This window comes from Crotalus tigris, unplaced genomic scaffold (assembly GCF_016545835.1).
Source record: "Crotalus tigris isolate CLP2741 ecotype Arizona unplaced genomic scaffold, ASM1654583v1 scf7180000018151.1857312, whole genome shotgun sequence".
Lineage (NCBI taxonomy): Eukaryota > Metazoa > Chordata > Lepidosauria > Squamata > Viperidae > Crotalus > Crotalus tigris.
In genome coordinates this window covers 1,308,255-1,334,279 of record NW_024096849.1, presented here as the reverse complement: position 1 = coordinate 1,334,279, position 26,025 = coordinate 1,308,255, and the positions used below count along the sequence as shown (strand labels likewise).

The 26,025-nt window shown below is 40.1% G+C and overlaps 1 protein-coding gene across 9 annotated transcripts in view; it reads right to left on the bottom strand.

Annotated features, from left to right (window-relative positions):
* Positions 1-26,025, bottom strand: part of PRKAG2 (protein kinase AMP-activated non-catalytic subunit gamma 2) — a 244,384-nt gene that overhangs the window by 19,076 nt on the left and 199,283 nt on the right. For 5 of the 9 annotated variants that reach the window (XM_039348395.1, XM_039348393.1, XM_039348394.1 and 2 more), the window contains 4 exons: positions 7,221-7,388; positions 6,159-6,268; positions 3,729-3,810; positions 2,049-2,107 (listed from right to left, as the gene is read on the bottom strand). In XM_039348395.1, the coding sequence (XP_039204329.1) occupies positions 2,049-2,107; positions 3,729-3,810; positions 6,159-6,268; positions 7,221-7,388 (419 nt within the window). The remainder of the gene's footprint in view (positions 1-2,048; positions 2,108-3,728; positions 3,811-6,158; positions 6,269-7,220; positions 7,389-26,025) is intronic. The other 4 variants (XM_039348396.1, XM_039348397.1, XM_039348402.1 and 1 more) reach the window with 1 other exon arrangement.

Here is a 26,025-nt window from a genome sequence, read left to right as displayed (position 1 = left end):
TATACCATTCAATGCTGCAAACGTAATCCTGTCTAGTCAGGATTTGTGTGTTTAACAGGAAACTCCACTGGAGTCAGTCTTTGGGGAATACACATGAAGGAAAATTCTTCATCCCATTTAACACATTAGTAGTTTGGCAGTCCTGGTTGATCAGTAATCTACAGCTTGATTCACTTTTCTTTACTTGATGTATATACTTATGACAGTGAGTAATTGTAGTTGAATGTACCGCTGCACGAAAGACAAAATAAGTGCAGATGCCACTTTAGGAAGTAAAGAAGATAAGCAAATGCAGTAACTGTACATTTGGGGTTTGAAGACAGGATGAACAGAATTACTGTGGGAGGACAATCTGTTTCTTAACTAACCAGACTGTAACATTTAGATTTTCAAATACCAGTAAGTTTTTAAGTTGGTTTTCCTTTCCTCTACATCTTTGAGATCATAAATGCCAATAGCAAGGGGTATCTGTGTTACAAATTGGCAAGCATAATTAATTTGCATATAAGAAAAAGGATTGCGTCTTTTAGAAAGATTAAATATCATATTTGCTTCAGCTGGCTCTGTGTATCGCTTTAGCTATGCTCATTTTTAAAACTGTTGTGTAAAGTTCCAGGTGAAAAAAGTATCTTGACTATTTTCATTGTCTCAAATTCAGTAAAACAAACAAACAAACAAAAATATCAGGAAGAAAGATTAATGAAGCAAAAAAAATATTTAGTGGTTTTCCCACAACACATCCTCTAACTTACTGAAAGGTCAATACAGGAAATTATTATGGTTCATCACGCAGTCAGCCAGATTCAGACCAGATTTGGCATTTTATCCGTCTATCAAGCCTTTCCAAGGACCTGGGATAGACAGATGTTGATATTTGATGGTATTAGAAGTATCGTCGCATGATGTAAGCTGTTCTGAGTAAAGCTTCTTTTTGCAATTGACTGATGGTGAATTTGTCAATGCTGATGGTCTTCAAGAGGCATTCCAGTTGTTTTGGGATTGCATCCGAGATGCCTATTATAATTGGTACTATCTTTGCTTTCTTTTGCCACAGTCATTCTATTTCCACTTACAGAACTTTGTATTTTGTTATTTACTCTAGCTCTTTCTCTTTTCTACTGTCTCCAGAATCTGCCATATCAAAAAATAACTTATGTAAATGTATGCGGTTCTAACAATATGCCAGATACATGACTGAACAGAGAAACAGATCAATGTATCAAATATGTGTATTTGAACAATGTAAGGTAGAAATATTTCATTTTTCAGTTATTGGCAGGTTCAAATACAGCTGTTATATTCAAATATTAGGAATAACTAATTTCAGTCTGGATACATAGCCTACATTGAAACATAAGATGTTTTCCCAATAACTGTGATGTTTCAAATTGAAATGTGCATCACATCACAATATTAGCTCTTCCCTTTTGTACTTGTACTGCAGCATGCATGCAAGTATATAAAAGGTGGGGTTTGTATAGTGATACAGACTTGTTTACTTACTGGCTCTGCCCTCTCTCCAGATACCTCTGTATAAAAACTTCAGAGTATTAGATTCTGATACAATGTTGCTAATTTTTGTAAGTTGGCTCATGAGTACACTAGGCTGAGAATTACTGATTTACTCAAAGTCCACTAATTATCTATATAGTTATTTAAGCAACACACTGAATTTAAGTTTCTACAGTCAAATACTAACCAATCACACTAGATCTAGTCCACTGTTTTTATATTTCCCAAAACACATCAATGTGTTTTTACATTCTTCTGGGCCAATCATTGTTAAGCATTACTGCCATCTACGGAACATACTTTTTTCTTTTCATTTGGCAATAATCAGCCATAATATTAATAAAAAAAATAAAGCATGCAAGTCCCTGTTCAGTTTTACACACAAATTAAGAGAAGTTGGAAAACTCCATATTTATATACAAGCTAGAATGGCATTCTTTCTCTTAACCATTACTTTTAACCATTTTTATAATAATACTTTTATTTCAGACATCCTATTTTATCTGTAAAAGCTGTAATTATGAGGTGGAACCTACCATTGGAGACTTGTAGTATCTATGCAGTATATTAATGAAATCTGTAATTGTTAACATTCCTGTAACAAGGCAAAGAAAAAGCACATTTAATCCAGTTTTCTAATCTGTTTTTAACTTTGTTAAACTTTACAGATTTACTGGTAAGTGACAGAAAGCCCAGTGAAGTCTTGGAAATATGCACGAACACAGTAATGTTTATTCTTCACAAATAACATTAAGAGTTGTGATATCATAATTACCCCACAAAATTTAATATTTTAATATCTTTTCCACCAAAGAGCTAGAATTGTTTTTCAGCTAAAGTAAAATTTGACTGATACGTAAGAGTTCCCAACTATTCTGTGCTTATTAAGAATTCTATCTTATTAAAGTCATAAAGTGCATACAAGTTCTAAACTTGTTTTCTGAAGTGCCAGAATTTAATTTAATGCTTCATGTAAATAGCCTCCAATACTGAAGCTTAGTGGAAGACATCTAAAAATAAATTATGACTATATCCTTATTTTGGAATTGTCTTTAGAATAGCAAGTTGGAGTCTTCAATTAGAATGAAAAAAATAAAATAAAAGCAGATATCTGATTAATATAAAACATTTGAAATGCAACTTGACTTATGTGCAAAAAAAACTGCCCATATTTCTTAAGCACAGCCAAAGATAATTTTTAAGTACTCTTCTAGTTGTACTCAAAAATGACATACCATCTTTGTTCAGAACTGAGTTCTAAAACTTAATGCTGTCTTGTATGTTTTCCAGACCTGATCCAAAATCACTGTCACTTTCTTTAAAATGGTCAGTATTAAAATGCAAAGCTTCATGAGAAATCTTTCATACGCTTGCATTCTTTTCCTCATTCTGTGACTGAAATTATCAGATATGATAGCAAGTCCTATTTTCTCACTATTTGTATAAGCTATAGCGAGCCTTGTGCTTAATATTTATTTACCCCATTGTCCTTTCCTCTGCCATGAGTGCAAGGAGATTGGGAAGTTTTTACTTCTGAGTTAAATACAGTTCTCTTTATAGTGTGAACTTAATGAGGTGTAGTTTGTTTAAAATCTAGTTAATGGCCAAATAGACTATGTACCACATATTATACCATAGTACAAATGCAAGAATATAAAGAAATCATACACAAATTCAGATATCACTTTCAAATGTCTGTATGTTTAAAACTGTAAGTTTCCAATGCTTTTCTCACATGGGCTTGTCACTTAGCAGAAAACCATGTTTTCCCAATACAAGGTAATATTGATTTAATGCATGGGTGGGGAGGAGGCAGGTCTATTACTCTCAACCATCCACTTAATCACCAATTATATGAATTGCAGCAATCGTGTCATCACACAAATTACACAATTCACATCAATTGCTTAATAACAGCATGGCCAAAATGATGCAAATCACTATGGATGACCTAACATTAATGTAAGTGTAGCTGCTTCATCTGAACTACTTCAGTTATATCAGATTTGTCCATTATTTTGGAGGCATGCCCAGACAGAAATTTGGTCCGTTGCATCCAAAATTTGCTAAATGGAAGTTCATTAAATTGAGTTTCTACTATATATCTAAAATATATCCTTATTTTTTAGTATAAAAGAAAAAAGTAAAAAAAGCAGAAGGAAAAAAGTCACTCATGCTATTTTTCTATAATGTCATACCAACAAATATCATCCTACCTACAAAGCTTTGTTTTTTACTCTCCCACAGTGGAGCTGCTCGAACACCATTTGCCACTAAAGCAAAGAAAGCTTTCTTTACCTGAAAAAAGAAAAACACAACAACAAATTATCTTATAGAAACCTATTTAGAAAGATATATCTATTTGAATTTAAAACACACACACACACACACACACACACACACACACACACACACACACTGCAATAGTTGCATGGCAGGGATCATATTTTAGAAAATTAAAAAACATTTATGACTAAATTAAAACTCAAGAAATGAGGCAGAAATTAAATACATTGGGATGTATGTAAGAGAAGAGGTCATTTAATTTTTGCCTTCCTTTCTCATCCTCAAGATTCAAAAACATGGTAACTGCTTATTTTATAATAAATCTGCAATGCAATTATACATTTTTCAGGAAAAAAGTAGAAAAAAAATCACTTGCAGTTTCTTTTGCTCTTAGTCAGTACTAAAAAATTAATTTCTTATCACCCAGTAACATGCTGTGACTAGCACCATTCAAGAATATTTATAAGAAAAATGATAGTGTATGTATTACATGTCTATTTCAAAATTATCAGATTTTAGTCCGAAGAACTAGGATCCTTACAAATGAGAGCTAATGTTCAATAACAACACTATTAAAATGAATTTAATGGAGTTTCCAAGTAACATTATTTGTAATCTTGGTTTTCTCCAGTCATTTCTCATTCTTTGGTCAAGTTTTTTTATATTACCCAATTTGAACCTATATTGAAATTAGTGATTTATCTAAAATAAAAATGATGCAAATTTCTGTCAATTTTAAAATCATTTTTACCCTGAAGTAAGCTTAACTGCTATCTTCCAGTCCTGAATTCTAAATCTATAATAAAAGGTCTCTTCCATAAAACCGTTTCCTGCAGCAGAAAGGTTACCCATTTGTTGAGCTCCATAACTCTGCATCTGGGACAGGTTGATGACTACCTGCCTAACTTGTTTGCCTCTTCTCCAGTAATATTCTGACTACAAGGGAGATGGATTCCTTGCTTCCCCAGCCCCTCCCCTCCTTTAAAATGGATCGATGGACCACAAAACCAAGAAAATGCAAGAAATTGCAGGCTGCCTTTTCATGCATAAAATGAAGGTATAATTGGAAGAACTTTCCTTTTGTATTACTATAGAAAAGAAATTCTATACTAGCAGCTGCTTTCAGGGAAGTTCTGGTTGTTCATTTCCTCTTCTTACAGAATGATCTTTTAAACAAGTCAGTTCATTATAGATTTTGAGGGGTAGCTTCCCCTCTTTTGAATGATTACAATGGTATGCACGCTGTGATTTGAGATGCAACTCAATAAATTCTTCAAATCTTATCTGGGAAATACACCTTAGGTGTACACCACTAGATGGCATCCAAGAGAGATAAAAGCCCAGTTCCTTACAGCCACATGTAAAATGTCTTCAGACAACATTGGCTGCCTGGCCAGGTAACGGAGATGAGCACTGTGTCCTAAAACTGGACACGACTGGACAGGGAAACTTTTATCTTTATTGGTTGTAGGACAACAGTCATAAGTACCACATACATGCCAAATATCATACAAAAGTATTATCAAGAACTCTCATTTCAAAATGTTGGGGAAATGTCAGATTCAGTTGAGAACCCTGCAGCAAGGCAGATAGAGGGCCTCTTCATAAAGCCAAACAGCAGCATATAGTACAAGCGTAGGTTATTACACAAATCTTTCAAAAATTGAATAGGATCAATGATACAACATACAAACATATTCTGATTATCTGAGGTTCCATGAGGTTTGCTGATGAGCATAATGGCAGGGGAGGATATGCAAGTGGGGGAGACTTATCCTAGGGACCTGCAAATTTCCCTGCCAGCTTCCCCAGAAGCTGCCAGGGAAGATTGCAATGGAGAGCACCTAATTGTGGGACAATCGAACCATTCATAAATGTCTGCCAGCTATCTAGCACTCAAAATGCAATCTCGTAATGTGCTGGGAGGGCTAGAACTCCAAGGACTGGTCATAACTACCATTCATTCAGTGTTGTCATAATTCTGAATAATTGCTGAACGAATGGTCATAAATTAAGTATATCAGAACTGAAATAAGACATAGCTTAGAAAACAAAATGTGCTGTTTCCATCTGGATGATGGTGAACTGCCTACTAGACCATGCTATTCTGGGCAATTTGATGGGTTTTGGAGTGGAAGTAGATTAAGGGATTTTTGCACTTTCCAAAGATTTATGCTACTTTATAATCTACCCAATGGTGAATTTGTACTTGCAACTACAGCAGAAAAGGATACCAGTATATTCAAATATGAACTAATGTCATTGTTAATAACATTTCTTTGTTGTTGTTGTTGTTGTTGTTTATTACAAACACAAGACAACTAACTGTAAAGAAATGAATCTCCCAAAGGGAAACTCACCTGTAGTGTAGTGTCAAAAACCACAAGCTTTGAGCTTGTTGGAACAATATCGTAACACTTGTGTGACTTCATGAATCGCATGTAGATATCACTTTCTGATTCACCAACAGCTGTAAGAAAATATTTAAAGATTTTGTAAAAAACAATCCATCTTGACAGTATTTTAAATAAAAGTGCAGAGAATATTTTTCAACATGTTTGCAGCTTTTTTTACATACTTTTAGAAAAAAAGCGATCATTCTTTTCCAAACGTACCCCAAATGCTTTAAATTATAATTCCCATAAGCCCCTAATCAGCATGACCAGATTTTATGAACTTATATAGGTTAAGGCCGTGGTGGTGAACCTGTGGCACGTGTGCCACAGATGGCACACACAGTCCTCTCTGTGGGCACGTGTGTCATCGCCCCAGTCCTAGTCCTTCAGTTGGGTTTTATAAAACCTTTTCACTTTAGGCCTCCACCGCTGTGTGAAAAAAAAAAAGTTCAATCAATCAATCAATTTCAACTTCTTGCAGGAAATAAAAAGATCTTGCAAAGTTGGAATTGATTGATTGAACTTTTTAGTCCCACCCAGTCTGCCATTACCACCGCAGTCATGCCCACCCAATGGGCCACAGCCATCCGCACCTGACAATACATAAGTGGCTTTTGGGTTGCAGTTTGGGCACTCGGCCTCTAAAAGGTTTGCCATCACTGGGTTAAGGTATCTAGTTTGCTACATTAGATTGGTAACCTGTCATCCATGAAACATCTGATTTAAATGTAACAGAATGGACACATATAAACAAATATAAAAGAAAAAAAAATCTGATCTGTGTTCCTCTAACAAAATATAATCTTGTCTGCTTATTTATTTAGCTCCGGATTAATGTTTACAATTATTGATTTCTTACAGTTGGAATCTCTAGTCCAGTGATCTCTTGTAAGCTGAATGAATGCATAGTAGTCTGATTCCATTCTGATTCTAATCAGAATGGGAAGAACGTATTACATTTTGACTTTCAGCAATTATTTATCCTTATTTAATATACTGTATTATATTAATGCTTTATATACTCACGCCCATTTACACCAGAAGAAATGCAGAAGGGTCTGGATTCATTACAAAACGATAAAGCTGCAGGGTTTGATGGCATGTACCCAGAGCTATTGCAGAACTGTGGACCAGCAACTAAATGTTGGCTTGCCTCTTTTTTTAGTACCATACTATACTCAGGATGGCTGCCTCCTATATTCAAGAAGAGCAAAATTATTGCAATTTTGAAACCAGGAAGGATTCACGCCTTCCACCAAGTTACAGGCCAATTGCTCTTCTCTATTGCACCTACAAATATTTAGAAAGACTAGTGTTACACCAGGGGTTTCCAATCAGGGATGCTCACACCCCCTGGGGTGTGAGACAATATTCCAGGGGGTGCAAAAACTTGAGTCTTTAACATTATAGTGTATATACATAATTCACTGCCATTATTTCAAACTTTTGTAAGGGGTGTGAGAATATATCAGAAGCATTCTAGGAGTGCGGGATATAGAAAGGGTTGGAACCGCTGTGTTAAACAGAATACCCTAGCAGTAGAATCTGTAATCCAAATAGAACAAGCTGGATTTCTCCCCAAATATGAGTGTAGTGATTAAATCCTTGCACTAACTTTCTATCTGGAGAACGTCTATGTTTTTCTTGACCTTTTGGCAGCCTATGATATCATTTGGAGAGAAGGCCTTCAGTACCCTGTCTTAATATCATTGCTTTGTTTGACAACAGGTTGAATAACAGGTTATTTCAAGTTTTCATAGAATTCAATAGAAGCAGATATCCTAAGTTGAATAAGGGACTCCACAAGGATCAGTGCTAACCCCTACTCTTTTTAATTTGTACATTCATAACCTGCCTGAAACTGTTTCTTGGAAATTTATCTATGTCAATAATATCAATCTCACAGCCCAAAGGATCAACTTCAGTGATGCAGAGGATATCCTTTCTTAAGATCTCCAGAAGTTGGATGACTACTTCAAAAAATGATGCCTCGACTTCCGGTTCCAGTTTGCGGCGTCACTAATCGCACGGGGAGACTTCTCTCGTTGGCTACTTTTCCCTCCGTCAGTGGACTTTTATACGGGTCCAAAGTCGCCCTGGAGGGTGCGACTTCCGTCGAGGAGGCTGCTGTCTGGCTGTGGAGGAGCGGCAGCTCCTCCAGGTGTCCGGACGAATCTCTGAGGGCCGACGGAGAAGAAGATCAGCCAGTAAAATGGCCAATCGCCCTGCCGCTTCAGACCGAAAGTCAGACAACATCTAAGCTTTGAGTGCCTGCGTGGTGAATCCCAGTGAGAATTGTTTCTTGTAACTCTTTTTTACTTTTTTTTGTTTGGGTACCTGTAAGAGCTTTTGGAATTATTTCCCTGGCTTGGACAGGTGGCTTTTGCTTTTTTTGGGAAGAAAGGTGTTTTATAAATAATGAAAAAGACTATATTTTACTTTGATATATATTTTATTTGGATACTAAAAAGGAAAAAAGACAGAAAAGATTTTCTCTCTCTCTTTTTAAGTCTTTTCAAGAACTGTATTATATATATATAATATTTATTATATTTCAAAAGATAGAAAAAGGAATTGATTTTTGGAAAAGACCTTTTTTAACTCACTAGTGGCGAGAGTCTAATACTGCATCTTCTGCTTATTTTCCTACTGAACTTCAAAATACTTTTGAGGGAAAGATAAGCTGTGCAGCTGTGGAAGCTGTGGGGGTGGATGTTGTTTGCATTTAATATAGCCTCCACAAAAAAGAAAAAGAGATCTTCTTTTAAGCATTTGTATTAAAATGGAGAAACCTCAGCCACAATTGAACTCTATACTTATATTGGAAAAGATTTATGAGGCCACTGCAGAAATATGTGCTACATTTAAAAACTATACTTTAGAATCAAGATCCAAAGACTCTACTACATTTGTTCAAACTGATGTTCAGACTACAACTGACTATGGTATAAATCAAAATGTACCAGAAGAGGAATCTACAGAGATAGAAGAGGAACTTATTTCATCTGACAACCCTCTCTTCAGCAACTTAGAGAATCAGAAGAAGCAAAGACTAAGATCTCAAACTACAAAGCAACGATGCTGCAAGGAGAAGAGAAAAAGACGTTTACTGCAGAGGAAGGGATTTATATATCTTCAAAGATTTCTACAAGCAACAAGGATAGATTTATTGGTTGAAAGGGAAAAAAGACGTTTACTGCAAAGGAAGGGATTTATATTTTCTCAAAGATTACTACAAGCAACAAGAATGGATTTATTGGTTGAAAGGGAAGCGCTTTTATGGAAGCCTGTGTGGCATAGAAAAAAACCCAGAATTAGACTGAAAAAGAAAGTTAAAACTGTTTAATGGATTAAAAGGCAATGCTGGTTTTATGGATTGCTTTAAGGATAATGATCTAGAGTGAGAAGTAAGAAAAATTCAATTATATACATGTGTGTTTAAATTAGTTAGATGATTTTTTTGCTTTATGGAAATTTGCTTGGTACAGAAATAAGAAAGTTAAAATTGGAGTGGAAAAAACAAAAACAAAAAAGAACCTTGGCTTTATGGATTGTATTAAAGATAAAAAATATATAATCATATACATATACATATACATGTATATGTTCTGGAATTGAAAAAACGTTCAGTTATGAGAATGGAATTTTGAAGTGCTTAAATTGATTAGGTGATTTTTGTGTATAACAATATGATCTGATAAGGTATGATAATTAATTGGATGGAATTTGAAGTTAGTGTAATGAATTGAAAGGAATTAAGGTTTAACATTATTTTTTTCTTAATTAAGTTAGATATTATTGGAAGAAGAAATGAATGAGATTGGTGACAAAAAGAGGAATGAGAGAGATTAAGAACTTTAACATATCTGGTAGAGATATTTGAAGTAATAATTTGTTGATGTAAAACAATATTTGATTATGATAATTGTAAATTGATAAAGTTTTAAAACAGGTTGAGTAGTAATAGAAATTTAAGCTAGAAATGGAATATATTAAATTTATTATGTTATCTGTGGGAAATAGAGAGATGACAGTGAATGTATTAAGTTGAGCGGTTTATCTATGTTTTTTACTTTGGAATGTTTGTTTACCCAAACACCATTGTGTGTCTTAAGTACTTTTTGTTAAAATTAAAAAACCAATAAAAAATATTTAAAAAATGATGCCTCCAATTTAGTCTGACAGAAACAGAAGAAGCCACATTCCACCTCAGCAATAAGTATGCAAATTACCCGCCTTTAGTGAAATCCCGGTACCAGATTTTATAATGTAATAATTCTCCAAAGTACCTGGGGGTAACACTGGACAAATCTCTTTCCAACACCTGAAAAATAAACTGCAAAATTGGAAAACTGCAACAATTTATTGAACAGACTGGATGGAACTTTCTAGAGTGCTAACACCCTACAAACAACAGCCTGGTTTATTCCATAGCTGGATATTGCACCAATATGTGGATTAACAGCGCTCACACTCAAATGGTCGATGCCCAACTCTGCCAGACCATGCATATGATCTCTGGCATGCTGCATCCCACTCCTGTGCATTGTTTACTAGTACTCAGCAATATCATACCACTCCTCATTGAATACAACAAACTCTTGTTTGGCTATGGTCAAGGAAGCTGAACAGCAAGGCCCTCCCTATTCACCAGGACAATGCACAGGCCATCACAAGATTGAAATCCTGTAGGCCAGCATAGAAAACTGCTATTTACTTATCACCTACCCAGTTCAGCTCTGAGAACTCTTAGAGAAAGGATTGCTCCAAGCTACCTTCTTGTGGCCTGACCAATAGTGATCTCTCTACCAAACCACCTGTCTTATTCTATATGGACAAAACTGAACAGAATTAGATGTGATATGGAAGAAGTTCCTCTGCCATGTATCAGTGGGGATGGAAAGATTCCTTTTGTTGCGATTGTGGGGCTGATGTGCAAAGTCTTAAACATATTGTGCAAGACTGCCTATGATGTATGTTCTCTGGTTCCCTAGAAGATCTGCACAAAGCAACGCCAAAGGCAATCACCAGGATAGCTGAACTGGACATCAGTTATGAGGCCACTGCTGTGCCCCTGTAGAAATTTTGTAATTATATGTTTACTTCTCTTCTGTCATGTAATAATAATAATAATAATAATAATAATAGTAATAATAATAATAATAACAACAACAACAACAACAACAACAACAATAGCCAAGATATTGTAATGGAGTTTGGCTTGGACAAATGTGCCACACTTACTATCAAACAAGGAAAAATAGTGAAAACTGAAGGAATCGAGATGCCCCACGAAAATAACATTAAGAGTCTGGATGAGGAAGAGTACTACAAATACTTGGGTATCCTTCAAGCTGACAACATCAAGAACACTGAAGTCAAGAAAAAGATTAGAGGTGAATACATCAAGAGAGTGAAGAAGATCTTAAAATCCAAACTCAATGGAGGAAATACCATAAAGGCAATCAACACCTGGGCAATCCCAGTTATTAGGTACACAGCTGGAATAGTGGACTGGACTCAAGCAGAACTAAAGCAATGGATAGGCAGACCAGAAAAATAATGACAATGAATCATGCCCTTCATCCACGCAGTGACACTGATAGACTTTATCTACCAAGGCAAATAGGTGGGCGTGGAATGCTACAAGTACATCAGATGGTTGAAGAAGAAAAAATGGCTTTGGAAGAATATCTGAAGAACAATGATGAAGATGCACTGAAATTAGTATATCAGGAAGGCTTACTGACTACTGGAGAGACCAAACTGGCCTACAAGAAAGACCAAATGAAGAACAGAATAGAGGCATGGGAAGACAAAGCACTACATGGCCAATACATGAAAAAATAGCTGGGAAAGCAGATAATAATAAAACCTGGCAATGGCTAAGAGCAGGAAAATTGAAGAAAGAGACCGAGGGACTAATTCTGGCTGCACAAGACCAAGCCTTAAGGACAAATGCAGACAAAGTCAAAATTGAGAAGACAGCAACAGACAGTAAGTGCCGCCTATGCAAAGAAGCTGAAGAAACAGTGGACCACCTAGTAAGCTGTTGCAAGGAGATTGCACAGACTGACTACAAGCAGCGGCATGACAAAGTAGCAACAATGGTGCATTGGAAGATCTGCAAAAAATATCATTTGCCTGTAAGCAAAAACTGGTGGGATCATAAAATAGAGAAAGTCATAGAAAATGATAAAATTAAACTGCTCTGGGACTTCAGAATTCAAACAGACAAGCACCTGCAAAATAACACCCCAGACTTAACAATTGTCGATAAGAAAGACAAAAAAGTCTGGATAGTGGACGTGGCAGTGCCTGGAGACCGCAGAATAGAAGAGAAAGAACTGGAGAAGATAACAAAATACAAAGACCTACAAATAGAAATAGAAAGACTGTGGCAAAAGCAAGCAAGGGTAGTACCAATAGTCATAGGCGCCTTGGGTGCAATCCCAAAACAAATGGAGCACCACTTGAACACCATTGGCATTGACAAATTCGCTATTAGTCAATTGCAAAAGGTGGCCTTATTAGGAACTGCTTCCATCCTGCGACGATATCTGTAATACCATCAAACATCCACATCTGCCTATCCCAGGTCCTGGGTAAGGACTCGATAGGTAGACACAATGCCAAATCCAGTCTGAACATCTGGCTGACTGTGCGATGATCCATAATAAAAACAACATATTTGATTTGGGCTATGCTATGTCCTGGGCTGTGTTAAAGGATGAGTGTTTTACAGTATTTTAAGGGTTAACTATACAATGGGACTAAAGAATCAAAAGGTTTAATCAACTTTTAACTTAACTATAGCACTATAGCAAGGACTAGGAGGAAGTCTGTTCTGAAATCTTAAAAAACAGCCGACAGTCAGAAGTATAGACAATACTGAGCTAAGTCCACCCAACTCAGTGTAAAGCTGTTCTCTGCCTTATTTCCTTTCCCAGAGGCTATTGCGATGGGCTCACAGTAGGAACATTTAGTGACTGAAGATTATCTTTCAACAGCTGGGGTTGGAATTCCCCTCTGCTCTCTTTTATGTTCCTTTCCAACCATGTACCAGCTCACAATCATTTACATGTCCATCAAACAACTAACCAATTTGAGAAATTACAACGATCGCTTAAAGGTTAAGTTGTCTTTTGGATCAGCTACCACATTACAACCTGAATGCTGCAGATTAGTATGGCACTCCTGTTCTCCAATTCCAGTTAAGCTCTTCTCTGTCAGGCAAATTGTAAGGATGGTGTTGAAAAGCAGTAGAGTGTTTCTTCATCTTTATTTATAGCTTTGGTCAGAGTCCAGCGAATTAAAAGATTAGAATACCAAAAGTAGTTTTGTACTAAATATTAAAATGAGGGCAAAATTATTTGGGGCAACTCAATGTGTACTGAATAGGAATGCATAACAACAACAACAACAATAATGGTTGTCCTCGATTTACAACTAGTCATTTAGAGTTCAGAGTTAAAATGGTCCTTCCTAGGACTATTTATAATCTGGATTCAAAGTTCTGATGGCTGTGATCCCATTTTGGCTGCTCTGCAATCAGTCTGCATTTAGGATGGTCTGTAGCATCCCACAGTCATGTAACTGCAATTTACTATTTATTTATTTTTTTGTCCCATACCAGTATTTTTTCTGGTTTCCAGCAAAAAAATGCCCATTGTGGACAATGGATTTGCTTAACAACTGCAACATTCAATTAATGACCACTGTGTTTGCTTAATGGCCATGGAAATTATTTGATCTGCAAAAAAAGACCATAAAATAGGGAAGTCATGTAATGACCTGCTTAACAACTGGCATGATTTACAGTAAGTTAAGTTTTGGGCTCAATTTTAGTCACGTTTTGGTCATAATTTTGGGTGAGATCATCTGTCTTAATGGCATGTATCACCAATATACTGGTGATACCCAGTTATATATCTCCGTCCCAGGTAAAGTGAGTGTTGTAGTGGATGTCCTTTTGTGATGTCAGGAAGCTGTAGGGGTCTGGATAAGGAACAGATGTCAATTGAACCCCGGGAAGACTGAGTGGCTGTGGGTGGGCCCTTTGTACCTAGGAGTTTATTACCTTTGTCTTGGATGCGGTTGCACTACCCCAGCCAGACCTGGTGCATAACTTGGGAGTCCTCTTGGACTCACAGCTCTGCTCAAAAAGCAGGTGACAGCCGCAGCCAGGAAAGCCTTTGTCCAAATCTGCATTGTGTGCCAATTACGTCCTTTCTTCGATAGGGACGCCCTACACTCAATTCCTTATGCCCTGGTTATCTCCCAATTACTGTAAGGGGCGTTGTCTTACCTGAACGCCTTTTCTCAGCATGAAGATGTAGCATCCACCGATGGGTAATCAAAGCCTTCCTGCTCAGTTTAGACTAAGACCAAACTTTAGCCACACCTCCCTTGGGCGGTCCTTTCCCAGTTTTGACGAGGCGAAGCATTCATGAAGTCTGACACAATAGCTCCTCCTGTAAGAAATCTGCCTAGACTGACTGTTAAGGGTGGGTGTGGATGCTACATCTTCATGCTGAGAAAAGGCGTTCAGGTAAGACAACACCCCTTCTCCAGCATGATAGAGTAGCATCCACTGATGGGACATACCAAAGCCACCCATGTCCCTGTTGGGAGAAAAAGTCTAGGCTTGTGATTCATGTGTAGAAACTACCTGCTACAAGACCCTTCTGCCGAAGGATGCATCTGTCACAGCGAACTTATCAAGCTTGTAATGCCTTATAAATGAAGAGGGGGAAGACCAGGTGACTGCCCTACAAATCTCCTCAACCGAAGTCTGGGTAGACCAGGCCGCAGATGTGGCCGCGCTATGCGTTGAATGAGCTGTGATGTTGGCAGGAACTGGAAGGGACTGGGCCTTATATGCATAGGAGATGCACGCCCTGATCCATCTTCCAATGGTTGAAGATGACACCTTCAGACCCATGGAAGAAGGTTGGAATGACACGAACAGTGCCTCCATCCTGCGAAATGTTGCAGTTCGTTTCACGTAGTGATGCAAAGCTCTGCGCACATCTAATGTGTGCCACAACTTTTCCAGACAATGAGACGGTCGAGGACAAAAATCCGGGAGAACCAGGTCCTGAGACCTATGGAACCAGGTATTGACTTTCGGAATGAAAGGATCCAATTTGAGGACTACTCTGTCATCCAGAAAAATACACAGGTCACTCCTGACCAAGAGCGCAGCCAGTTCCAAAATACGTCTTGCCGATGTGATGGCTACCAAAAAGGCTACCTTCAAGGAAAGAAAGTGCAGAGAGCAAGATCTAATGGGCTCAAACGGTGATCCAGTGAGGACTTGCAGCACTTTTAGCAAGTCCCATGTGGGATATCTATGCACCACAGGAGGACCAGTGTTAACGGCTCCCTTAAGGAAGGCCGCAACTGCCGGGTGATGTGATAACTGGTCCTGATTCTCACAAGTGAGCACAGTGGATAATGCTGCAATCTGTCTGCGAATGGTACTATGAGACAGTCCCTTGTTCAAGCCCTCTAAAAGGTAGTCTAATATGATCGAGATGGTGACAGCCAGCGGGTCAACTTTCAGAGTGTTACACCACACGCAGAAATGTCTCCACGTGGCATCATAAATCCTATTGGTTGAAGGACGTCTGGAGGCTTGAATTACGGTAATTACTCCAGATGAATAGGACTGCCTAGATAAGCTCTCCCGCTCAAGTGCCAAGTGGTTAGTTGAAGCCACTGTGGTTCTGGGTGTTGGAGTTGACCCTGACTGAGAGAGATGCGATCTGGAGGGATCTTCCACGGCGGGGAGATCGATAGATCCACGAGGTCGGCAAACCAAGGACGCCTTGGCCAGTATGGGACCAGCAAGATTAATTCTGCCTGTTCTAAGAGACGCTTTCGGATGATAGCTGGAATCAGTGGAAGTGGAGGGAATGCATACAGAAGTCCCCTGGGCCACCTGCTGCGGAGAGCATCCGCTCCCTCCGCCCCCGTGATGGAAACCTCATGAAGTATCTGGGCAGTTGAGCGTTTGCTGGTGAAGCAAACAGGTCCACTGAGGCTGTCCGATATCTCCCTGAACAGGGCCACTCCGAGTGGTCTACTGTCGCCCTGCTCAGAGAACCAGCTTGGCGATTTGCCTTCCGGATATGTGTTCTGCACTGATGGATTCCAGATTGGGCTCTGCCCATAGACCCAGTGCTAGGGCCTCCTGCATGAGGGACCACGATCTGGTCCCTCCCTGCCTACTGACATGGGCTTTGGCTGCGACGTTGTCCATCATTATCAGGACGTGTTTCCCTGTTACTATGTGGGAGAATTGGCGGAGCGCCAGGTGTACTGCCCTGAGTTCTAGCCAATTTATATTGTGTGCTAGATTGGACTGGGACCATTGGCCCTGTGCCATGTGTGTCTGTATGTGTGTGCCCCAACCGAACAGACTGGCGTCCGTGGTCAGAATGAGTCTGTGAGGTTCCTTGAAAAGTGACCCTCTGCGTATAGCTGCCGATACCCACCATTGGAGTGACAACAGTGTGTGGTGTGGAACTCTCACCGTCCGTGTGGAAGCACTCATGTTCAGCTTCTGGAAGGGGAGTAGGAACCACTGTAGATGTCTGGAGTGAAGTCTTGCCCACGGCACTATTCCCAGACAAGAGATCATCTTTCCCAACAGCTGAGACAGCTGGACAAGTGGAACCACCTTCTCTCTCCAGATCCTGTGAACTAGAGATCTGATGCTATTCTTGCGTTCCTGGTAGAGATAAACCCTGCATAGGTTTGAATCTATCACTGCCCCTAGATGTAATATCCGAGTGGTCGGAGTGGTGTGGCTCTTTTTGAAATTCACAGAGAAGCCGTGCCTCTGGAGTGTATCTATTGTGGTCTGTAAATCTATCTGGGCAGAACGGAATGAACTGGAGTGGATGATTATATCATCCAGGTAGCATTGCACTCGTACCGGCATCAGTCTGAGATGGGCCGCTAATACCGCCAGTAGCTTTGTGAACACTCGAGGAGCCGAGGATAGGCCAAAGGGTAGGGCCCTGTACTTTTGCGCATGGCAAAACCGAAAGAATCTGCGGTGATGGGGTCGGATGGAGACATGAAGATAAGCCTCTGTCAATCTATGGAGGAGAGGAAATCTCCCTTCCTGATGCTGGCCAGAATGGACCTGAGGGACTGCATCTTGAACCTCCTGTAAGTTAGGAAGTAGTTTAGTCCCTTCAGATCCAAAATCGCCCTTGGGGACCACGAAGAGGATGGAGTAAAACCCCTTTCCCCTTTGGTCCAGGGGTACTGGCTCTATGGCATCTATATCTAACAAGTGTGATATGGCTTTGGATACTAACTCGGCCTTGCTTGCATGTCTTGAGGACGGGCACTGAATGAAGCGATCTGAGGGAATAGACTTGAATTCTAGAGTTAGACCACATTTTATGGTCTCCCTTACCCAGGTATCGTTGGTGGTGACCTCCCAGGTGTCGCTGAACAGAGCTAAGTGACTGCCTATAGGAGGATCTGATTTGGTGTCACTTAGACTTCCTATATGGGCGGCCCCCCAGCTCCTCTGAAAGGACGCTTGTTTTGGGATTGACCCCTGGGTTCCTATACTTTGGCGGTCCTGTTGGCGATCCTTTCTGGGGGAAAAGGATCGGGAACCTCTGGGCCAATCCCAGGACTGCCCTGATCGAAAGGGCTGTCTCCATTCCCAAGAACTTCCAGCACGAAAGGACTGCCTGCAAAATTCTTGTTGGGGTTTTCTATCCTCCTTCTTAGAAGGGTGAGCCAAAGTCTTTCGCTTGTCTTTCCATTCTATTAGGTACGGTTCTAGGACCGGACCGAACAAATGGGTACCATTATAGGTGTCTGTAGCTAGACGCCACCTTGACTTCAGGTCAGCCCTCCACTGTTTTAGCCACAACAATCTGCGTGATGCTACCGTGGCTGCTATAGATCTAGCGGAATACTTGGTCGAGTGGAGGGATGCATCTGCCATATATTCCGCTGCAGCTACCAGCTTATCTAAGGTCTTTTGTGCACGCACCTGATCCGGAGGGATTAGAGCCTGTAACTCACGGAGCCACATAATGGAAGTCCTTGCGAAAAAGGACAAGGACATTGAGCCCTGATTGTCCAGGCTGAGGCCTGATGAGCCCTGCGGAGGGAAAACTCGAACCTTTTATCCTCTGCTTTGAGAGCCTCTGCCTTATCTCCAGGAATCGTGGATGTGGAGAACAGTGAGGTTAAGGGAGTGTCTACTGTAGGTACCTCTAGGAGGGAAGAAAATGTAGATGAGACATTAAACAGTTTCTTTTCCATGCTATTGGGTGGAGGTAGAGTGGCCAATGAAGACCACTGCTTCTCTACCATAGTGCGGAAAACAGCTGGGCAAGGAACCTGTTTTTCCTCCACAACTTGTATCGCAAACAAAGGATTAGACTCCTGTGCAGTGGAAGTAGACGGTTTAGGCTCCTGCTCTGTAACCAAATTGGCTGTGGTGCAGACCTTTAACAAAAGTGACCTAAATAGAGAAGGATCAAAGAGACCTGATGTTGGGATTGGATCCGGAGCCACCTCTTCATCCTCAGACATAGGGATCTCAGTTGTCTCCAGGTCTACAGACTCAGCCTCTCCTAGCTGAGATGAAGCCTCAAGAAATGCCCGAGCCCGCTGACTGGATATGCCCAGTGCGACCTATGGACAAGGGTGGGGGAGGCGGTAACTGTGGACACCCCTGTGCCATAGAAGATGACATAAATTGATAAAAGGCCTGGTGCATAAAGGTGTGGAACTGCTGTGCCCATAAGGTTCGCTCTGCTGAACCAATACTAGCAGCAATGGCTTGAGGAGCCTGTGGAGTAGTGGTAGCAGACTGAACAGAAGGATCAGGATGAGGAGCTGGAGAAGTAGGATGAATAGGAGGAGGGAGACCGACCTGTTCAGTTCCCCCTTGAGGAGACCAAGCTCTGGGAGCCTGATAAGATGGCACCAGTGGAGGCTCAAATGGTGAGTTGTCCAGCGAAGCAGGGGGAACCACTTCAGTTTTGCTGGACCTGAGCCATTGAACTTTGGAGAATTCTCTCTCCAGTGCCAGATGTCTCCTCGAGGCCTCTCGCTCAGCAGCCTTGGAGGGTTCTTTGGTGGACAAATGCTTGATCTTGGCCTTCTTCTCCCCCCCACCCCGTGTTCAAATCTGAAGATCTGCATTTAGATTGTGCAGGGGAAACATTAGAACCCTGCGATGTCTGAGGAGTATCACTGTCTGCCATTGCGCACTAGACCTTTCAGATAGGAGAAGCCCAGGAGTGGGGGTAAAAGCATGCAGATCAAGTTGTCCGGGAGGGAAGCTTCCCGCACCCTGAACAACCGCAATGACAAACAGTCAGACACCTCACTAGAACTGTCCGCTTAGGCCCTGCGACACAGCGCCGCGAACTAAAAGAACAGGTCCTCCAAAATTCTCCCACAGAATTAAATCTGTCAATGAAATTGATTGTGAGTGATGCAACAAAAATAAAATAAAAAAAAAGGAATACACCTCCCTTCTGTGGAATCCTTATGAAAAAAAGGTGGAATAAATATGCCTGATAAACCCCCTTGAGAGCCTAACGCAGTAGGCTACTGGAAGTAATTGGCCTGATATCAGCCCTGAATGTAGGCCTCTCCAAGATGGCGACCACACCCAGCACTGTATCCAAAATGGCGGCCGCAAGTCCCTTTGCCACCTAAAATGGAGACGCCTGTGAGACCGATCTTAAATTAAGCCTCCACAAGCCCTTCTTTAGTCCGTTCAGGGAGCCCAAGGGAGCTTAAAATAACCTCTTCTCACCCCCTTAATTTATAAGGCAACCAAGCACTTGGTTGGTTGCTGCGCAGGCAAGCTGCGGGCCGATCATTGCTGCAGCCTCGTGCCACAAGGCAAGACTGAACGAACTCGGCCGTTTGGCCCGATCCTCCGGAGCACTCAAGAAGAAATTGCTCCCGGGCACTCGGGGAACTCCCATCTTAGCGCCAAACAGATGATAGGAGCTGAATCTGCTACTCCACGGCATAGCTCCTAGCGATCTGTGAGGCCGGACAGGCCCCTGGGACGAACGCTCCCAAACTGATGGATATCCTGTCTTTGTACAGTCACTTGTTGTTGTTGTTAATTGCGAAGTCGTGTCCGACCCGTCGCAACCCCATGGACAATGTTCCTCCAGGTCTTCCTGTCCTCTACCATCTTCTGGAGTCCATTTAAATTCACACCTACTGCTTCAGTGACTCCATCCAGCCATCTCATTCTCTGTCGTTCCCTTCTTCTATTGCCTCAATCTTTCCCAACATTAGGCTCTTCTCCAGTGAATCCTTCCTTCTCATTAGGTGGCCAAAGTACTTGAGTTTCAACTTCAGGATCTGGCCTTCTAAAGAGCAGTCGGGGTTGATCTCTTCTAGGACTGACCGGTTTGAACGCCTTGCAGTCCAAGGGACTCGCAGGAGTCTTCTCCAGCACCATAGTTCAAAGGCCGCAATTCTTTTGCGCTCAGCCTTTCTTATGGTCCAACTTTCACAGCCATACATTGCAACTGGGAAAACCATGGACTGGACTATATGCACTTTTGTTGGCAGGGTGATGTCTCTGCTTTTTAGTATGCTGTCTAGATTTGCCATAGCTTTCCTCCCCAGGAGCAAGCGTCTTTTAATTTCTTGGCTGCAGTCCCCATCTGAGGTGATCTTTGAGCTCAGAAAAATAAAATCTGTCACTACCTCCATTTCTTCCCCATCTATTTGCCAGGAGTTGAGAGGGCCGGATGCCATGATTTTGGTTTTCTTAATGTTGAGTTTCAAGCCAACTCTTGCACTCTCCTTCTTCACCCGCATCAAGAGGCTCTTTAGTTTCTCTTCACTTTCTGCCATTAGAGTGGTATCATCTGCATATCTTAGGTTGTTGATATTTCTCCCGGCAATCTTAATTCCAACTTTTGATTCATCTAGCTCTGCCTTTCTCATGATTTGCTCTGCATATAAGTTAAATAGGCAGGGCGACAGTATACAGCCTTGCCGGACTCCTTTTCCAATTTTGAACCAATCAGTGGTTCCGTGTTCGGTTCTCACTGTTGCTTCTTGACCCGCATATAGTTTTCTCAAGAGACAAATGAGATGGTCTGGTACTCCCATCTCTTTAAGAACTTGCCACAATTTGTTGTGATCCACACAATCAAAGGCTTTTGCATAGTCAATGACGCAGAAGTAGATATTTTTCTGGAACTCCCTAGCTTTCTCCATGATCCAGCGTATGTTGGCAATTTGATCTCTAGTTCCTCTGCCTCTTCGAAATCCTGCCTGTACTTCTGGTAGTTCTCGATCCTCATACTGCTGGAGTCTAGCTTGTAGGATTTTAAGCATAACTTTACTAGCATGTGAAATGAGTGCAATGGTGCGATAGTTTGAACATTCTTTGGCATTGCCTTTCTTTGTAATTGGAATGTAAATTGACCTTTTCCAATCCTGTGGCCACTGTTGAGTTTTCCAAATTTGCTGGCAAATTGAGTGTAGCACTTTTACTGCATCGTCTTTTAAGATTTTGAATAGCTCGGCTGGAATACTGTCACCTCCACTAGCTTTGTTGTTGCTCAGATTTTCTAAGGCCCATTTCACTTCACATTCTAGGATTTCTGGTTCGAGGTCAATGACCATCTCATTGTGGTTATCTGGGATGTTAAGCTCATTCTTGTATAGTTCTTCTGTGTAGTTTTGTACAGTCACTAGCAAACAGCAATTAATTTAACACAAAACTAAATGAAAAATTCTAACCTTTCTATCCTAAATCTGACTAATTAAATTAGGCTATCTGAGGAGCTACCAAAGTTGTGTCCTACTGAGCTGAGACTAAGACAAAACTGGGAAAGGACCACCCAAGGGAGGCGTGGCTAAAGTTTGGTCTTAGTCTAAACTGAGCAGGAAGGCTTTGATTACCCATCAGTGGATGCTACATGTATCATGCTGGAGAACATGCTCTGTATGAGGCTGCCCCTGAAAAGTATCCAGAAGCTTCAGCTGATGCAGAGTAAATCTACGTGGGTCATACTGGGTGTCTGAGGAAGGGCACATATATCACTCTTGGTCAGCGAATTGTACTGGATATCAGTCTGTTTCTAGGTCCAATTCAAGGTGCAAGACATCACCTATAAAGCCCTACAAGGCATAGGACCAAGTTACCTATAGCACATGCTTCGCACCATCTCATCAGCCTGTCTCACTCAATCAGGCAGAGAAGGTATGTTGCAGATCTTGTCAGTCAAAGAATTTTGACTGGCATGGTCTAAGAAGAGGGCCTTCTCTATCTTGTGGAACATCCAGACCCCAGAGGCAAGGAAAACTCTCAATCTCTTGGCCTTCTGCAAAGAGATCAAAACTTGGCTCTGCAATCTTGCATGGGGGGCACAGAAGACCAACTAACAACAGGGCTGATTAATCTATTGAGAGCCCCTCCGCACCTGTAATAATCTGACATTAAATGGCCATTTTAGGATTTTTTCCCTTTTGATGTTTTAATTATCATTATTTTATAATTTTTTTTAACCCTAGTTTAATTTTAATGTTAATTTTTATACATTCTTTTATTTATCAGTTATATTATATTGTACGCCACCCTGAAACTCTCTTTGGGGAAGATAGGTGATTTAAAAATATGAAATATAAATATATATAAATAAGTGAAGAACTATCTATAGTGATTCATTTAGTAATGCTAGCATCTTGAGTCTAAAAGAAAATGTTACATGCTATTCTTCTATGATCCATGTTTATCTATGAGCCGTGATGGCACAGTGGTTAGAATACAGTACTGCAGGCTGACTCTGCCTATAGCTAGGAGTTCAATTCTCACCTGCTCAAGGTTGACTCAGCCTTCCATCCTTCTGAGGTTGATATTATGAGGATCCAGGTTGTTGGGGGCAATATATTGATTCTATAAATCGCTTAGAGAGAGCTGTAAAAGCACTATGAAGTGGTATATAAGTTTAAGTACATATATATATATATATATATATATATATATATATATATATATATATATATATATATATATATATGTTTATTACTGATCATTTGCCTTGCATGAAAGGTGAGACTTCCAGATTTTTGTTAACAGGGGACAGTAAAGAATATCTTGAGCTTTTTTTTTTTTTTTACTTTCCCTATACAAGAGACAATGGTAAGACAATGTATCAAGTCAAGCTAAAAGTTTTTCAGAGGTAAGCAACTATCTTTACCTAGAAGAAAAACTTTAATCACAGATACCAAGTTCAGGTCTCTTTTCCAGTTAGTCACCTTCCCACTTAAAACCACTTAGTTTCTGCCATTGCTAGAGAACGTAAAACTGCAAATAAAGCATGAAAATGCTGCTCTAAATGTCTTTTACTCTAGGAAACAAAATTATTTTTGTAGTATTTGAGGCTTGTTTAGGTTGCATAACAATCTTGGCCTCAAAAAATTTTACATTTACTTATTCTGGACCCTGCCAATCATATGGAGAAGAGTAGGTAGCCATCTTTTCTAAACACAGTCAACGTTTCCTGAGACAACTTTTCTTTATAACCAAAGTATGTCCTACTACTATTTTATTTACACTGTATTTAGAAATCCATTCCATAGCTATGCTGGCTCAGGAATTCTGGGAGCTGAAGTCCATGAGTCATAAAAGAGCCAAGGTTGCCTACCCCTGGTCTAGACCGGACACGTCAAACACAAGGCCCAGGGGCCGGATGCGGCCTGCAAAGTGGTTTCATATGGCCTGTGAAGCCATCCTGGAAACAGTGAGGGAATGGCCCCTGCTGCCTTGGCCCTGGCCGGCCGAGAGCCAATGTACAATTTTGTGGTGGCCATCTATGTTGAAATGCATTCAGTCTTAGCTCCGCAAGGCCGCCATTTCTAAACAGTGAGGAACCAGCCCGCCGCGTCGGCTCCGCCCCCTGGGTGCATGCTGGGGAGGTGTCACCCTTTGTGAGGAATGAAGAAATGGACCATGCCTTGGTGCTTGCCCCGCCCCCCCCTTCTGCCAGAAACCCTCAGATCTGTCCCATTCCTGCCTAGGCCCCCACAGGCACCCTTGATGAGAACGATGTAGAACTGGACATGCCCACCCAATAGGCCACACCCATTCCATCCACGCCCACTAGTAGACTGCACCCACCTTGGCCACACCCACCCGGCCCCCTGAGGGCAACTGCAATGCTGATGTGGCCCTCAATGAAATTGAGTTTGACACCCCTGGTCTAGACCAAGGTTTAGATGCACTTTTTTTCTCTGCAAACTACATGGACAAGTTAACATGAGTTTCCCTCATTAAAGAAATGGTATGCTATTTATAATGTTTTAATAGAATTGGATTCTGAAACGGAGTTAGTTAAAGACTGTATGATAAAATGGGCTCAAAATATTCAAGAGCCGATTCTATTGGACACATGGGAGACAATTTGGGTTAGAAATGTAAAATTTATTCAAGCTCAAAATTTAAGAGAAAATTTTTATAAAAAGTTTTATAGGTGGCATTTGGATCCTCAAAAGCTGTCCTGTATGTATCCTAATTTACAGCCCAAATGTTGGAGATGTGGTAGCTTAGATGCAACTTATTTTCATATTTGGTGGACTTGTAGAAATATAAAAGCTTTTTGGATTAAGATTTGGTGGAACATTCAAAAGATTTTTAAGAGAAAGATAAAGTTTACGCCACAATTATTTTTGTTAGGTGTTATTGTAGATTTTGATGTTAAAGAAATTAATTTGATGTTGAATCTTATAACAGCTGCAAGATTATTGGTGGGGCAATATTGGAAGAAAGATTCTTTGCCTACTATGGAAGAATGAATACTCAAGGTGTCTAATTTAGCAGAAATGACAAAAATTTCCGCTTATTTGAAGGACTATTCACAAGAAAGATATATCTTGGTTTGGAGAAGATGGATAGATTATATTCAGAATAAATATGAGACTAAAAAGTATTATCTAGCTTATGAGTAAATTTTAGATTATTATTAATAGTTTAATATGGTAGAATTTGTTTTAGTTTTATGGTTTAATTATATTATTATTTTTGTATTTAATTTTGAAAAGGAGTTAAAGTATGTTATGGATTTGATTGTTTGTATAGTTGGGTAATATTAGTTAGATTATGACTGTTTATTTGTAACCCTGTAATCAGCTTTGGGAAGTGGGGGGGAGGGGTGGGAGGGATTTGAGGTATATATTGTATAAAATCTTTAAAACTTTTAATAATAATAAAAAAGAAATGGTACGCTGTTATTGTTTTTCCCCAAGATTTTTTTTTTTACTTCACTATTTAACCAACCACTCTGTGGTATCTCTTGGTTATCTCCCATTCAGGTTCCAATCAGATTCATCCCTTTTAGGTCTTTTTGGCTATTGTTTTGCTACATGCTATCACCTGCTTGGCTCAAATTGAAAGGAAACATATAACTTAAATGGGAAATAATTACTGAAGTTCAAACAATGTTTAAAAGTTTTATTTACAAAAATAACAGATTAATCTATACCACTTCAATCAACATAGGTATGGAAAAGTTCCATTTTTAAAAAACATTTCCCAGTAATAAATGCTTATGCCAAGCTATAAGCCCTACTGCCTTTAGGACTTCTGCATGCTTCTAGCTTGCCAACAGATGCAGGGAGGGAGACGGGAGGGGGCAACTTTGGATTCACAGGTGTTCTTATCACCGTGAGAAAGCTGGAGCTATGGAAGAATTGTTTTGGTGAACCAAAGTTTCTTCTCATAACAATTACTGGGAGATGTATTGGACAATGTGACTTGAACTGTCAGAGAGGAGAGGAGGAAATTCATTCTTTT